A 15,650-nucleotide genomic window follows, 5' to 3' on the forward strand; every position below is an offset into this window, starting at 1 on the left:
ACAATACATAGAGTTGGATGTTGTCTTGATATTTGTTAATTTTATATATTGAGAAATATGGAAAAAAAGGTTTATTATTAAAAAAAACAGACACAAAGTACCGAAAATTGGTACCGTTAAGTACCGGTACCGATTCCCAGGTACCGGATACTGGTACCGAATCGATTCAAATGTCAAAGCTACCCATCCCTAGGTGATAGGCCACATGATCTTCTATGAACAATAGAGCCAATTGAGGCACTGACAACCTATTGTTTGGCTGATGGTCCTCTTGCATGTAACTAACCTTTCTGTCCACCATGTGGAGGCAGTGCTTATAAGGCTGAGTTCACCTGAAACTCCTCAGATTGAAGAAGTCTCTTGGAGGAGAGATGTATCGTTTCATTAAAGTAGAACCCATCCAGAGGACCTACTTATTTTTTCATTCTGCCTCTTAAAACCAACAGTGCAACAAATTGTAACAGTGGATGTACACAGCTGCATGCTATTGAAGAATTTCTGCTATAAATGAATCACATAGTGAACAGCACTTCATAAAATCTTTAATGTAAAATCTGAAAACGTGAGATATTTAACAAATCTGAATTCTTATCTGGAGATTACAGCCGAATGAGCCAGGGTTTTATATTTTGAATACATAAATGACAGGCAAGTGTATTTCTGTGAGTGTTCATCTGTCTTATTGCAAAACATCCCTTGCACAGCTGGATGGATTTAATAAAATTTTTAGAAAGTAATCATTGGATGTACATCTACACCTGATTATCTCTGGAGTCAAACTGATTAGAGATGGCCTCCACAGCTAATCAACCTTAAACACAAAAATGGCCACAACTAAGTCAACAGTAAAGATTTTGATTTAAACTCATTTGTTTTTCATCCCAAGCACATTCTTGTGAGTACTGACAGAGATATTTCCCTAGTTTTGACATGCAATATAAATTCCTTCTAAAATGATACTTTCTAAATGTATTTAAAATATATATGTTACAATTTCTGTGTCAAAAAAGTGATGCAGAAATTGTATACAAGAGTCTATACTTTCATTACAAGTAAGATCTGCAAAATAAATTTGCTCTTACTAAAAAAATAAACTCCAGCTTGTTTGGATTCATCAAGCTACGTTCTTGGTTCAAATCAGATCTGAAACTGCTTAAGTTGACATGGTTCGTTTTTGGATTCTTCACAGAGATGAGAAAGAATATCTTCTGGTCTGTTGAGACAGATGTAGAGCAGTTCAGCTCAAGTGAAACAGTAACTTTTTATGATGATGAAAGTCGTTTCCTTAACTTCATAATCAGAGGATTTCAGAGCATGGTTTCATATAGCTTGAAATGAGCTTCTGCTAGAGCAGAACAGAGATGGAAAACAAAACATTTGCAATAATTTTCATAAAATAAAAATGAACACAACAAACAAACACAATAAACAAAGAGTTGGTGAATAACATGTTAAAGCTGAAATGATGCAACTGTGGTTTAACTTGGATTACTGAGTTATAATGAAATGAGGAAAGTTAGGTCCGTCTCTGATCATTAGATCTGATTTGTCATTTGTTTTCTGTCATTTAGAGAATGTATGTGAAATGTGCCATTGAGGATTCAGATCTTGTCCACTGGGACACTTAGGTCGTATTCACACCTGAAACATTTGCTCTGCTTTAAATGGACCAGAGTTTCGTTTACAGCGTTGGTCCGGACTTTTTGTGCAGGTGTGAATACACTCATGCAAACTCTGGTGCAGATCAAACAACTGGACCGAGACCCGCTTTTTGAGGTGGTCTCAGTTCGCTTCCAAACAAACTCTGGAGCGATTCGCTTCAGTTCTCTTCTGGTGTGAATACAGACCGGGCTTGAACCGAACCAACTGCATAAAACATGCACGTTTTTGGACTTCACGGGCCATTGCTGAGCTAAATGAACTGAAATCATACCTGTTACGTCGTCTCGTGCTTAGCAGCTCTACTGTCAGCATGTAGTGGATCAGAACACGCAGAGCACCTCGTCTCCTTTGGATTGCGGGACACATTTACTGACGTCACTCCAAAATTAGAATTCATCACAAAACCTCCATTAAATTAGCTGCTTTTGATCAGCAAAAATGTGTGCATCAGAACCGCAGCACGTAGAACTTCCATGTTTTTTTCTGGGTCTGTGCACTCAGTCCCGCCCCTGTCCTTTCTGTCCAGTGGGAGCAATGATCGTCACCCTCGTGGCTTTGTTTACAAATTATAGTTCGTTTGCAAAAAAACATAATAACTTGTAAACCGCACCAAATGAAAAAAATGAAATCCACTTTTGGTCCGGACCAAACAAGTAGACCAAAGGACTTTCCTGGTGTGATTACACCCTTAAAATCCACTTGCAGAAAAATAAAATCTTAACTGATGCATGATGGCAAGTTTGGGTTCTCCATGTTTGCAGGTTTAGATTTTAACTAACTGAATAATAATTTATATACTCTGTGATTTTATGGACAAAATGTCTTGTGAACCAAACTAACATTAGAGACAATAAATTGTGTCTAAATCAGTTGGTCTGAGAACATGTCGGAAAGAAAAAAACATTTAAACATTTTGTAAAGCTTCCACCCTGAAAAATGAATAAAAATTTTCTTGTTCACTTCAATAAAAATCTCACTGATCAGTGAAGATGATGAAGGCTGTTGTAACTGAAAACTAAAATTGGTCTGTAGGTACTTTGAAAAAGAGTAAAATATCAACACATGAACTGAAGCATCTGCACTGTACCTGAAAAGAAGTCACGACAGGTCAAGCCTGTGATATTTTATCTGACCTAAATCAATGCTTGTTTTGATCACTTTTTGCCTTAAAGAGAGCATTCATTCATGTAGGTAAACTAGCACAAAGGGATTTTTTAGGATTTTGCTCAGTTGTATGGGTAAGGACAAGAGTATGGCCAAGGACACATAGTAGGGCAGATGAAAGACACATCATGCATACTTCCTTTTGAAATTAGAAGATGTTCAGCAGTGCCATCAGCTTAGAACTGTCGGAAACCTTGTGAGACCCAGGTACATTCATTTACATTGCGGAGAAGTTGAAATGATCTTTAGGAAAAACTTGCTTCCAGGTGAGAAATCAATCCAAAATGATTTAACTATAGAAACACAAACGACGTACTTAAATGATGGTTTGTTTAAGGAGAGCAGTGCAATAATAAGTTTCAACAGTGAAGCATTTTGCCTTTCACCAATTGGAATTGGTGATTTGGTCCCGAATACTGAAAAACACAAGGAAATATTTCATAATGCTATACCATCAGAGACTTGTCTGATTGGCCCCATATTTATACTGCAGCAAGACAAATACCCCAAATGACATTAAGAAGCTTAAAGAGTCCTGGAAATGATTCATGGTTCCCATAAGTCCTGATTCATCATCATCCTGTGTGCCAAGGTTTATATAAAGAAACAGAAAAGAATCTGAACTATAGCCACAAAAATTGAGTTTCATTTCAAATAGTTTGGAACAGCCTACCTTTCAAGATCCTTCACAGACTGTCTGCAGACACTTAAAAGAACTTGTGCCGTTTTGAGGCAAAGGATGGTATCAAAAGTTTTTTTTGTTCTTTTTCATTTAATCTAGGTTAATTTAATCAGAGATTACACATTAAACAATGTTATATTAATCGTTGTAACAAGTGCTGTCCCGATACCAATTTTTCTCAAACTGAGTACTAGTACGAGTACTTCATTTTGGGTACTCGCTGATACCAAGTACCGATACCAAATACTGAGTTAGATCTTAAACATTACACAGTGACTTTTAAAACACATTTATTTTGTTTAGAACAAGATGATTCTCCTTCTTTGTTGGCCTACAACTCTTCTGACTGGATCAAATCAAATATACAGCATGATGCAACATGACTGCTGCAAAATTTTTAAATAAATAAAAATAAGATTTTCTGCAACTTTTTAAAACTTGGAACTGACAAACTTTCTACTTGAAATGTAAATTGTTACACCCTGAGTGGAATATCAATACCAGTATACAAGTATCGATACTGGTATTGGTTAGTATCAGGGTATTTTATACGAGTATGAGTACTTGTAAAATGCTGGTATCGGGCCCGATACCGAAACCAGTATTGGTAAGTCTCCATGTGAGTCACTCACATTTTTCCCATTGTAAGTAATTTTAAGTTGGTATAGATTAATACTTTGTATTTGATAAAGGCAATTTTTTTCTTTGTACTCCACAAAATTTACTTTGTCATTTAAGGTTTATTTAAGGTTTGCCTTCATATGTCATCACTTTGGTAGACTTGCAAAAACAATTGTTAAAATACATAAAAAATGTATTTGTATTTATTTATTTTTTGATTCCCAGAAAAGTCTTTCAACTAATATGAATACCCAAACATTTCAAAACTTTTAATCCTTTCTTTTCGATTCATGGAATCTGCTTTGGACTGATTTATCCATGTTCAATGTGTTTGGAGTGGAACTAACCTTGACATACAGTTTCGTTTGTCTTTTTCCTAATTATGGAGTTTGTAAAATCAGTTCTACTAATACCATCGACTCAGTCCTGAATGTTTGTCTATTGATTCTTGTCTACTGCTCATTAGATCAAATGGCAAGCAATAGAAGAAGAAGGGAAAAAAACAGAATGATACATCAAAGTCTTTGCTGGTTCATATACAAAATTGTATTAGTGTGTTCCAGAATTTCCTCCTTAAATAGATTTAAAAAACATGTAGGACAAGGCTGTTCAATTAAATAGCTTGGGGCCACTTTTACTGAAAGCCAACAGCTCTATTTTAATGGAATTTTCCCCCGTGATTTTTTTTAATTTAAAAAATGTATTTTTAATATTTAAAATCTATTTTAATATTAATGTCATTGGCAGACAGATTGAGTTGTATAGCCCTGTCATAGATCATCTAAATAACAGTATTGTATACTGAATACTGTATTTGTCATTGAAGTCTGAAAAACCTTATACATTTAATTAACTTATTGGCAGGACATACTAATCTGCTGGTTGCCAGTTAAATAGGACTGATGCAGGATGTAGAAACCTTTTTTTAGTAAGTGAATGTAAAAGTACCATTTGAATGAAAAGTCAATAAAGCAATGCAAAAGCACAATACAAAAACAACAAAGGGAAAAAAAATAAGCCCTCTGTCCTAAAGTAACCATGCAAAAACAACAAACTGAAGAAACATGAAGTCAGTCAGTTTGGATTGAAATGCTTGAAAGGAAAAATGATAAATATTACCAAAAATATTAAAAGACAATGTTATTGGTAAGTCAGTATTGCGGTAGTTGCACTGCTACCTTACAGCAAAAACATTTTTTGTTGGTAATTTTCAATTACAGCACTTTGTGTGTGGCGTTTGAAAGTTCCACTCCTGTATATGAGTTTTCTTCAGGGTCTCTTGTTTCCTCCCACAGTCCAACAACGTGCATGTTAGGTTAATTAGCAATCCTAAATTGGCCCTAGTGAGAAAATATGTGACCCTGTAATGGACTGGCAAACTGTCCAGGGTTTACCCTCAGACATTGTATATTTAGAGACCAAGTGTGCCAGCCTTCTTTCATGTTGGGAATGGATACCACAAAATCCCAGTTTACAGAAGCTTTTTGAAACCAGGGCCTGCGCACAAAAGAAAATCCCATCTGCAGCCCCTCACACAATCAAAGTGCTGCATGATCTTTCTTTAAGCATGAAATAGCAAACCATAGCTAAAACATATAAAAGAAAATATTTAAACGTACAGTAGCAAGATGAGTGCATGATTCAACAAGTGTTGATCCTCTAACATTGTCTGACATGTATATATACCGTGTTTACATGGACAGGGCAGAACTTAGGCCTTTTACTGGAACCAGCCAACAAGAAAGGTTGGTCCCATTCCAGCTTCGACTTCTGGGTTCATTTCAAATGGTAAATGGCTTAAATTTATATAGTGCTTTATCAAGTCACATCAGACTTCAAAGCATCCTACACTTCTTCAGTCATCCGTCCATTCACACACAAACATTCACACAGTTCAGCAGACTTACACAGTGTACCCTGTGACAACTAGAGTCTGTGACCCTGCACAGGATCAAGCGTGTTTAGAAAATGGATGGGTGAAAGTTCCACCTGTGCTTGTATGGATTTTCTTTGTGGTCCAACTTCTCTCCACACATGAATGAATGGACAATATAATTGAATATTAACTATGCATTTAGAAAATTTATATATTTAGTTTTTATTGTAAATGTGAGCACAGTGTTCCTTTTATTACCGTATTTATTCAGGTATAATACGTAAAATTTAATCCATTAAATCATCCATAAAGTTGGGAGGTAGTACTATACTCGGATAAATATTTTTACTTATGTATTTTAACCGAAATATCGGCTTCATTCACAAAATGCCTGAGTCCGGAAATGCGACCACGTCATAAAAAGCAGCTGAAGCGAGCTRACCTRTGACACTCKMRCGTGATTCAGAGCGAGATAYTAACAGATCCAGGCAGATGACATGATGTGAAAAAAAGGMYGGGGGGGGGGGGGGGGCAGTGCTGCAGCTTAGAATGATAACGAACTAAAGACATTAGCGTGTGACCGAGCCGCTGCTGGAACAACAAACACATGTCCATCTGTAATGGCTGCCATCTGCCGATGTTTTGAAAAAGTTTGTATCCCTGAAAAAAGTTTCCCCACCAGAGGGGGTGCTTGTGAGTAGGAAGTAATCTGCTTTTCCCCTTGAAGATGGCCCAAATCTCATGTGAAGTCTCTGACTTTTGTGTTGGCGCATCCTGGTGGACTATGTGTAAAATTCCAGCATTCATGTGATGCTGCTACAGCTGATAAATTTGTTGTCAAAATACCTTTTAGTACATATGTAGTTAAAATAAAATGAACAGTCCAATGATCATTTTACTGATATGTATAAAGACTGCAAAGGCTGAAAAATCTTGGTCTGTATAAAATTGGAGGTAGTTTGAGGATCAAATTTTTTACGCTTTTTAAGCTCAAAAAGGGGGGGGCGGTCGTATTATACATGAGATCGTATTATACATGAATAAATACGGTAAATACGGCTTATACACAGGGATAAGTGAACACTGCATACATTCAGTCCATGCTTATGAATTCACTGGACACTAAAACTACTGTCATTAACTAAATGTGTGGTTATCAGTGGGATCTTTGCAACTTACTACACTTCTTTTAGTAATGCATTTCTGCAGTGCCTTCATCATTAAAGAAAGCAAAATCACCCCAAGTACACAATACACATTCTTCTTCTAGCCTGTCATGCTTTATTACTAAACTTGTTTGATTTGCTAAGTTTGTAAGATATCACCCACAGAGATGTGTGCCATCTTTGGGGTGTTTTTAATCTAGATTACGCTGTCCACAAACATGACATAAGTTCCATTCTTGTCTTTCTTCACAGGTAGATGGTTTCAGATTGCAATAAGACAGTAAATAAATTTATTTATTTACGGTTATTTAACCAGGCTAATCCCACTGATTAATGGAGGCCTGAGCCATATAAAAGTGGTCACAGCAGATTGTGGACATTCTTGTGCTGCTGGGCATTGATGTCAGGTTTGGGACACTGCTGTTGTCTTATTACTAAATGTTTTAATAGTACTGATACTAATAGTCAGATTTTTTACTTTGAAAGTGAGGTAGATGACATTTGCACACAGTATGTTTAACACTAGTTGTAGAAATCTGGACATATTTTATTTATAATGTACATAAATACAGTTAAACAATTCTCTGCTCATAAGATTTTGTCTACTGTTGGAAGAAAATATGTTTTCCTCTTTCATACAGTGTTTTTGTCTGCTGTTTGTACTTAGTAGTCTATCACTTAAAAGCTGATATTAAAAAACAAGAGTCGCCATTGTTGTTAGCCTATAATTTTAATATACAAATCCTCTAAAGTTTAGACAGTGTTATACAGGTTTGTATTGGTTCTATAAAGAAGTTGAAAAATTAACAGAAAATCTGTCACTTTATAACTGAGCTGCACATAAAGTATCTCAGTAATATCAGCAAATTTCAGTCCAGTGGAATAAATGAAGACATGATTTGTAGTATAGCAGCACACAAATGAGCTTGTGTGGGTTTTGTTGATCTTGTTGATCAAAAATAAGTTGCTTTATTGCAGAAGTATTTGCCTCAGAAGTGCTTATCCTCCCAGACATTATGTAAACACTGTGTCTCTGTATGTGACGTGTTACTTGTACAACTGACTGACAGCTGCTGTTTAAGTCATTTGAAAGCACACAAACTGTTCTTACAAATAAATTCACTTAAGTGGAAATGAATATTGAGATTATTGCAAGTCACATGATCGAAACAAAACATAATGACCATACTTCAGTTCTCACACAGTAACAACGTGTAAATTACATAAATGTTTTAAAAAGAAATTAAAATATTTCAAAATTGTGTGCTTTCTAAGAAGTCCTTTATGAATCTAAATAGTATATTTATTGTCTAACAGGTTATAGTTAAAAGACTGACAGTTCTGTAAACAATTATAAAATAAAATAAAAAAGTGCAAGAAGTCAAAAACAAGAACTGGAGATTCTTGAAACTCTTTTCTGCCATTATTACAAATGTCAGTTTTCAGCATCTATATTGACACCATACTTTACTAGCTTTAGTAAAAATATTTGTCTTTCAACGATGAGATAATCTAGAAAATTTCTCTCCAAAAAAATTGTTTTGGAGATATTTTAAATGAGAAGTTTTTCTTATTATAAAATTTAAAAGGGGAAAAAAAATCTACTATATTTAAAATTTTATACATAGCTTTGAGAAAAATTTAAAGAAAAAAAGAGCTGATTTAAAAGCGGATTTATTTAAATACCCAGCTGATTTCTTCAAAATTTAACATGGACAGTTATTAAGTGTATAAAAGTGTATAATTGGGTATCTAGTTGAATAGATAAGTTTATAATACAGCTCCAAATGTTCCTGCCTTTTCTTGTTGGAAACTGAAGTCAACAAGACCTGGTTTACAGAAGCTGCCATGTTGTGTTTTTGGAACCAGGGTTTGTACACTAGGGATATGGAGCTTGAAGTCCGCACAGATTCATGGTGTTACATAAGATTCGAAGCATGAAATGACTAATTACTGCTAAACAAATTCCAAAAATATTCAAACATATTTCAAAAGAATAAGAACTACAATAAATAATAGGAGAAAACATCTTTAAAAAGTTGCTTTATTTTATTTATTTTATTTTACTAGGGATAATATTCCATTTGTTTACATGGACCTAAAACTAGTGCTGGAGCAAACCTGCAGAAAAGTTGGTCCTGTACCTATTTCAACTTCCAGGTTCCAGTTTATGTACAGTATGTTTGCGTCATTGTGTTTTAGAAATTATTTGTAAATGCACATACAAATCACATAGAAAATCTCTGCTTATACATGTTTGTACCATGTAAGGACATATTTGGTTTTCTTGCTACTTCTGCTACTTCATTTATTTAAACTTTCTGCCAACTAACAGAAAATCCAATAATGTCAGGTGTTTGCAGGCCACTAGCAAAAGTAAAATGATTAAGTATATAAAGTATATCCCAGGGACTACAAATAGGAAACATGGATTTCAGCACTGTCAAAAAAATACAGAAATCATCAGAACACTCTTATAGGATGGGATTTAAATTTTAAGAAACAAAAGCCTTATGCTATAGCATTGGATTATATATATANCTGATTGGCCCAGGTAAAATAAACTACAAGCAGACACTGCGCAGAAAATTGACGTTCTGTTTTCTGATTGGCCCGGCTAAAAATCTGCCAGCGAAATCCATCTCAATGGGAGAAGTCCCAGACGGAGCAGTGAAGGGAAACTAGAATTGAGCAGAGCTGCGTAGGAAGGCAAGGGCCAGGCTAGAATTTGACTAAACGTTTTTCTTTCCACAGTAAAAATGCAGCAGCAATGCATACTGAAATTTCCCTGCCTGTCTGTGTTGTGATACCAGGCATAGTGGGCAGTAGTCCACCAATGTTTGTATTTAAACACAGAATAGAAAGCTAAGTGCCAGGATAATATATATATATATATATATTTTTTTATATTTTTGTTTTTATTTATATATATATATATACTGTATATGTATACTGTATATACATACAGTATATGTGTGTGTGCATATATATATATATATATATATATATACATATATATATATACATACAGTATATGTGTGTGTGTGTGTGTGTTTTGTAATGTTCTGTTTTTTTCTTCTTTTTTCTCCAACAGCTGATGAAGTCAGTCAAAACCTAGAGACTAAAAATGAGGTCTCACCTCCTGAGAAACAGGGTCTAGAGGACACCTCAACAGACGGTTCTCTCCCTCCCCAGCCTGTACTTGAGGAAGCTCCATTACCGAGCCTCGCTGAAGAAGAAGAACCTGAAAGCAGTGTTATGCCACAGAAACAGTGTGTGGAGGAAAAAACTGCAACACCACCTGCACCTGAACAACCTACTCAGCCTCCAGCTGCACAGTCGTCAGCCACATCAGCTGCCAGACTTCATGAGACCGGTGCTCTAATGGTTACAAAGACCTCGTATGTTATCCCAAAAAAACAGTCTGTATCTCAGCTTCCATCCAGCAAACCAGCCTCAACATCTGGCCAGAAGCTCTCTTCAGCCCCAGCACTGCTGAACGAAACCCGGAATCTGCTTGTACCACCAGCACCCAGTGCCCCTTCGTCCAGACCCTCTCAGCCCAACAACCAGATCAGACAGAGCATCCAGCGCTCCCTCACAAGCATCCTGTTCAAGAGGTGAGAACTGTTCTACAGATGTTTACGAGAACTCTTATTTCTTGTTTGTTTGGTTTGCTTTTATTTAGTTATTTGCAAATATTTTGTCATGGTAAAAAAGTAGGTATTTTCACTTTAGGTTCTAAGAATAAACAAAATATAACACACACACACGTTTGTTTCTTGACCCCGTGGGGACCTTCCATTGACTTCCATTCATGTTTTTTAGACTTTATATCCTAACCCTGACCATATACTCTAAAATTAACCTCACAGAAACTTACCTGACCCTAAAACTAACCTAAACCTTGGTCCTAAACCTAACCCCACACCTGTAACATGCATTTGGACCCGTACGATTCACTTTGGTCCCCACCTGGCTGCTTTTTTTTTGTAAAAAATACCCCATGTTGTAGGAAAAAAACGTCCACACACACACACACACATACACACATTTAAACCAGTTCTTAAAATTGGTTTAAAATGTCATTTAAAAACAGCAACTACCCAGATATTTGGCGCCTCCTGGTTAGAGTGAATTTGAATATGGTGGGATAAGAAGTATGAATATACCATTCTGTAAAATAGAATGTAAATGTTTTACTATAACATTAGATTGCCTTTTTTTTACTAGAATTTTCCATCTTGTGTTGAAAATATTTAAGCAAGTACACTTTATCACTTAAATGTTTATGTAAATGTTAATGAATTTTCAAGAATCAAAGGTTAAAAAATAACCCATGTCTGACTGTACTCTAATGATTATTGTCTGCTTTATTTCTAAGGATCTCTGATTGTGAAGATCTGGAAATGCCTGAGAGTGAAGTTACAAAGCTTGTAGCTAGTATCGAGAAGGAAATGTTCGACATCTTTCGTAACACAGACAGCAAATATATGAACAAGTACAGAACAATTATGTTTAACCTGAAAGATCCAAGAAATAAGGTTTGTTCAAAATTTGAAGGTTGCTTTTTTAATTGAACTTTTCTTTAGGGTTTCTGGTTTTGATTGAGTGTTTATGTTTTAATTGTATATTTGAATGTGACTGAATAGTGTTAAATCGTGTAGAAATAACTCATACTAACAGTTCTTTTTATTTTTTATTCAAATTAATGTTCCACTTCCTAATTTTCTTCAGGGTTTGTTGTATCGTGTCATACATGGAGAAATTGGTCCCTTCAGACTTGTCAGAATGAGTCAAAAAGACATGCAGGCTACGAAGGCACCTGAAATTATGGCTAAAGAAACAACACAGGTAAAGAAAACAGGCACCAAAAACAATAATGTGATTTAGTCAAACTTCTTTAGATATTTTAGTATTTGTAACAAAAGAATTATGTTTTGTGATTGCTTCTGATTATGAAGGTTAAAGATGAAGATGTTAAAGTGATACATTTGAAGAAGCCTGAAGCAGTGAAAGTTGATTTGTCAAGCTTGAAACCAGTTCGACCAGACAGAAAACCAGAGAAAATGGTTTGTACTTATGATATTAGTATTAAGCGTAATTGTTCACTGTATGCCTTTGTATACAAATGATTGCTAGATGCTGGGTTATTAATGAAAGTTGGGTCTTAAAGTTTGTGCTTTGTATTGATGTATTTTATGTCCAGGAACAGAAAAGGGTTCTCCCTGCTCCACCGTCAAAGCTCAGACCTAACCAATCAAGCCAGGGCAACACGGGACCAGATATTCTTTCTTGCATGCTAAAGGACACTACATCGGAACACAAAGCTCACCTTTTTGACCTGAAATGCAAGATATGCACAGGTGAATGTTTGGCAAAGCAGTACTGGCCCTTTAATTTAATTTGATCCACAGTTTGTTAGTGTAATCTGTTTTGACCTGGTCAGAGGTTCAGCAGGCAAGACACTAAATCACAGGACTGAAGAAATTTGGTGTGTATAAGTAAAAGAAAATCACAAACTGAATTATGTTGATAAAAATATCTACATAGATATAGAGACGACAGTATTGAGAATAACCCTTAGTGATAGTTAAAGTGCCTGAGACATGCATATCCTTCAAACACAAAAGTCAAAGAAGATACCTTTATATTTAAGAAACATGATTTCACACGTTTTGTCACATAACATCGCATATTTTTCTACCTGGCTCAGCCAAAGTAAAACAGGAAGTGACATCAAAGGGGAACTCTTTCAGAAAATAAATTCTCTAGTCTTTGTTTATTGAAACAATATTTGAACTCTGACTCTGTTAGTGACTCAAAACATCTAAAAGAAATGTCAAAGTCTGCTCCACTGTCTGTGTTGTTAGTTGTTGCATTCCTCTGTTTACGGTCAGACAGTCCCCTTTGACATCACCCCCTGTCACTTCACGTGCAAATATCTCAACAACTGCTCATCTCAGCAGCTTGAAAAATTTTTTGTATTACATTATTAATGTTGTCTTTCCAAAAATGCATTCAAATTTATTCCAAAAAATTTGTCACATGCACTTTAAACAACTTTTTACAAAGTATAAATTTTCAAATGTCTGTATTTCTTCTGTTAAATCTTAGTGCTGCCTTTGGTTTGGTCAGTTGCAATACTTATTTACAGAGATTTAAAAACGATTCAGATAGATAGATTGCATGATTTATTAGTGAAGGAGCAAAAACTGTCTTGAAATGGGTACCTAAAGAAATGTTGATGTTTAGGAAAAGCTGTTGTTTATTTAGCTCAAAAATGTTTTGAACAAATGGATCTTTCCTGCATTAAAACTGTTTCTAATATATTTCCAAAGGCCAAATTAACTCTGCAGAGGGTGAAGAACCTTCTAAGAAAAAGCTCAAGTTATCTGTGCCTCAAGATAAGATTGAATCATCTTGGAGGAAGTCTGCAAAAGATGACTCCCCTCTTCAAGCACCAGCTGACTCTCTTGTTATGGATTCTCCACCACCGTCACAAATGGAGTCTTCGTTCCACATCATGGACTCTCCAAAACTGACAATTGTAGAATCGCCTGCTTCCCCAATAATGGAGTCTCCAGCCTCTCCTACGTTAGAGTCTCCTGCTTCCCCTGTTATGGAGTTCCCTAAGTCTCCAACTTCAGAAACATCTACAGCAGTGGCACCAATAAAATCATATACGCCTGTTGTGATACCGACTGCCTCCACGGTAACCATCACAAGACGTGACCCCCGAACTGCAGCAAGCAGGTTCACTGCATCATCTGGTGGAATCACTAGTCCCAATAAGACAAGTGTTAACCAAGCAGCTTCTTATGCTCCTATAAAAGAAACCTCTACCTCCCACTCAGCACCACCACCTAAACCATTACCTAAATCCATCTTGATGAAGCCGTCTTCCTCTGCTGACCCCAGACTTTATGGCACATCCTCAAGGTACCTAAAGAGTCTTGAAAATACTCTAAAGCCTCAGAATTTTTCTGCACATAAAATATATATTTATGATAACACTGGAATGGATGGTAATGATTTTTATCATGCTGTTGTGTTTTAGGATGATGGTCTCCCAATCCCCAGCAGATGGTGTTACTGCACAGTTTCTATCCAAACAAGAAATACTGTGGAAAGGCTTTCTAAACATGCTCACTGTTGCCAAGTTTATGACTAAAGGATATGTTGTTTCAGGATCTGGAGAAAGTCTTAAAGCGGTACGCTTGATATTTTAAATTCACTGAGTTACATTAAAAATTTGTATCACTGTCATAAAACAAATAATTTGAAGTTTTTGTTTTTGTACCCTGTGTAGGATCTACCTGATACCATACAAATTGGTGGAAGGATCTTGCCTGAAACCGTGTGGGATTATGTTGAGAAACTAAAGACGTCAGTTACAAAGGCAAGCAAGATTTTAACTTCCACCAGTAATATGGAGAGCGCGTCTTAATTTTACACATTCGTTTGTTTACTTTTTGTTTTCTTTAGGAGTTGTGTGTGATTCGGTTTCACCCAGCGACAGACGAGGAAGAAGTGGCCTATGTCTCCCTGTTTTCCTATTTCAGTAGCAGAGGACGTTTTGGTGTGGTTTCCAATGTCAGCCGCTCTATCAAAGATATTTACCTTGTCCCACTGAGTGCAAAGGAATCAATCCCCTCTATACTACAACCTCTTGAAGGGCCAGGTACGAATACTTGACTTATCTGAATTTATTTGCATTAATCTTGGCTTAAATTGAACTATATTGTCATCATTTTTTCACTTGCATTGATGTTTACGAATAGATTAACATCTTCATCACAAACTATCACAACAAACAGCAGATTATGATCAGGTTTCCTGTCTCTTACATTGACATTGTCAGCTGTCTTCCTGTTTTTTGTTTAGATCATTGCTCAGAACAAAATGCAGTCAAGCTATAGGAAATATTTAATAACGCTGGTCAGGGTTACTGAAAAATAGCTCCCTGCACAATATGCAACATCAGTAAATACCTGGATGTCAGTTAAACAGAACTTTAAGTACAATACAATTCAGTGCTGTAGCCATGATTAATGCTGATTTAAAAAACAGCAGAAAAATGGTATATATGCAGCATTATTGTGACAGGACTTGCAATAGTAAGAAAAAACAATAACAAAAGATTAGAATTTGACTAGCCTGGTTTAAACCAGACCCTGTCCTTCACTTTGCTTCGTACAAGGGTTTGGACTTGATGCATAGACAAGTGATTCTTGCAGGAGGCGTGGCCTCTGCTGAAGTTTAAAATGATTGGATCAGTTGGCTGCGACATATGTCGCTGTGACGGAGGCTAAGCTAAGAAGCTAACCAGAAATCACGTGTGTTGTAAACAACCCTACTGAGAGTAGAGAAGTACTGTGCCGAACGAGACGGCTGTAAATGAGAGCTGCTGCTTTGTCAGATAAATTTATTTTAATTTGGAAGCCTTATCAACATGGACTGGCTTCATTCTCTTCCT

At 36.0% G+C, this 15,650-nt stretch overlaps 1 protein-coding gene across 3 annotated transcripts in view; it reads left to right on the forward strand.

Moving 5' to 3' along the window:
* Nucleotides 1-15,650, forward strand: part of si:ch73-181d5.4 (death-inducer obliterator 1) — a 64,511-nt gene that overhangs the window by 25,697 nt on the left and 23,164 nt on the right. For all 3 annotated transcript variants that reach the window (XM_014010538.1, XM_014010536.1, XM_014010537.1), the window contains exons 8-16: nt 10,266-10,791; nt 11,556-11,715; nt 11,909-12,025; nt 12,136-12,243; nt 12,381-12,537; nt 13,513-14,113; nt 14,232-14,385; nt 14,484-14,573; nt 14,660-14,855. In XM_014010538.1, the coding sequence (XP_013865992.1) occupies nt 10,266-10,791; nt 11,556-11,715; nt 11,909-12,025; nt 12,136-12,243; nt 12,381-12,537; nt 13,513-14,113; nt 14,232-14,385; nt 14,484-14,573; nt 14,660-14,855 (2,109 nt within the window). The remainder of the gene's footprint in view (nt 1-10,265; nt 10,792-11,555; nt 11,716-11,908; nt 12,026-12,135; nt 12,244-12,380; nt 12,538-13,512; nt 14,114-14,231; nt 14,386-14,483; nt 14,574-14,659; nt 14,856-15,650) is intronic.

This window comes from Austrofundulus limnaeus, unplaced genomic scaffold (assembly GCF_001266775.1).
Source record: "Austrofundulus limnaeus strain Quisiro unplaced genomic scaffold, Austrofundulus_limnaeus-1.0 Scaffold70, whole genome shotgun sequence".
Taxonomy (NCBI): domain Eukaryota; kingdom Metazoa; phylum Chordata; class Actinopteri; order Cyprinodontiformes; family Rivulidae; genus Austrofundulus; species Austrofundulus limnaeus.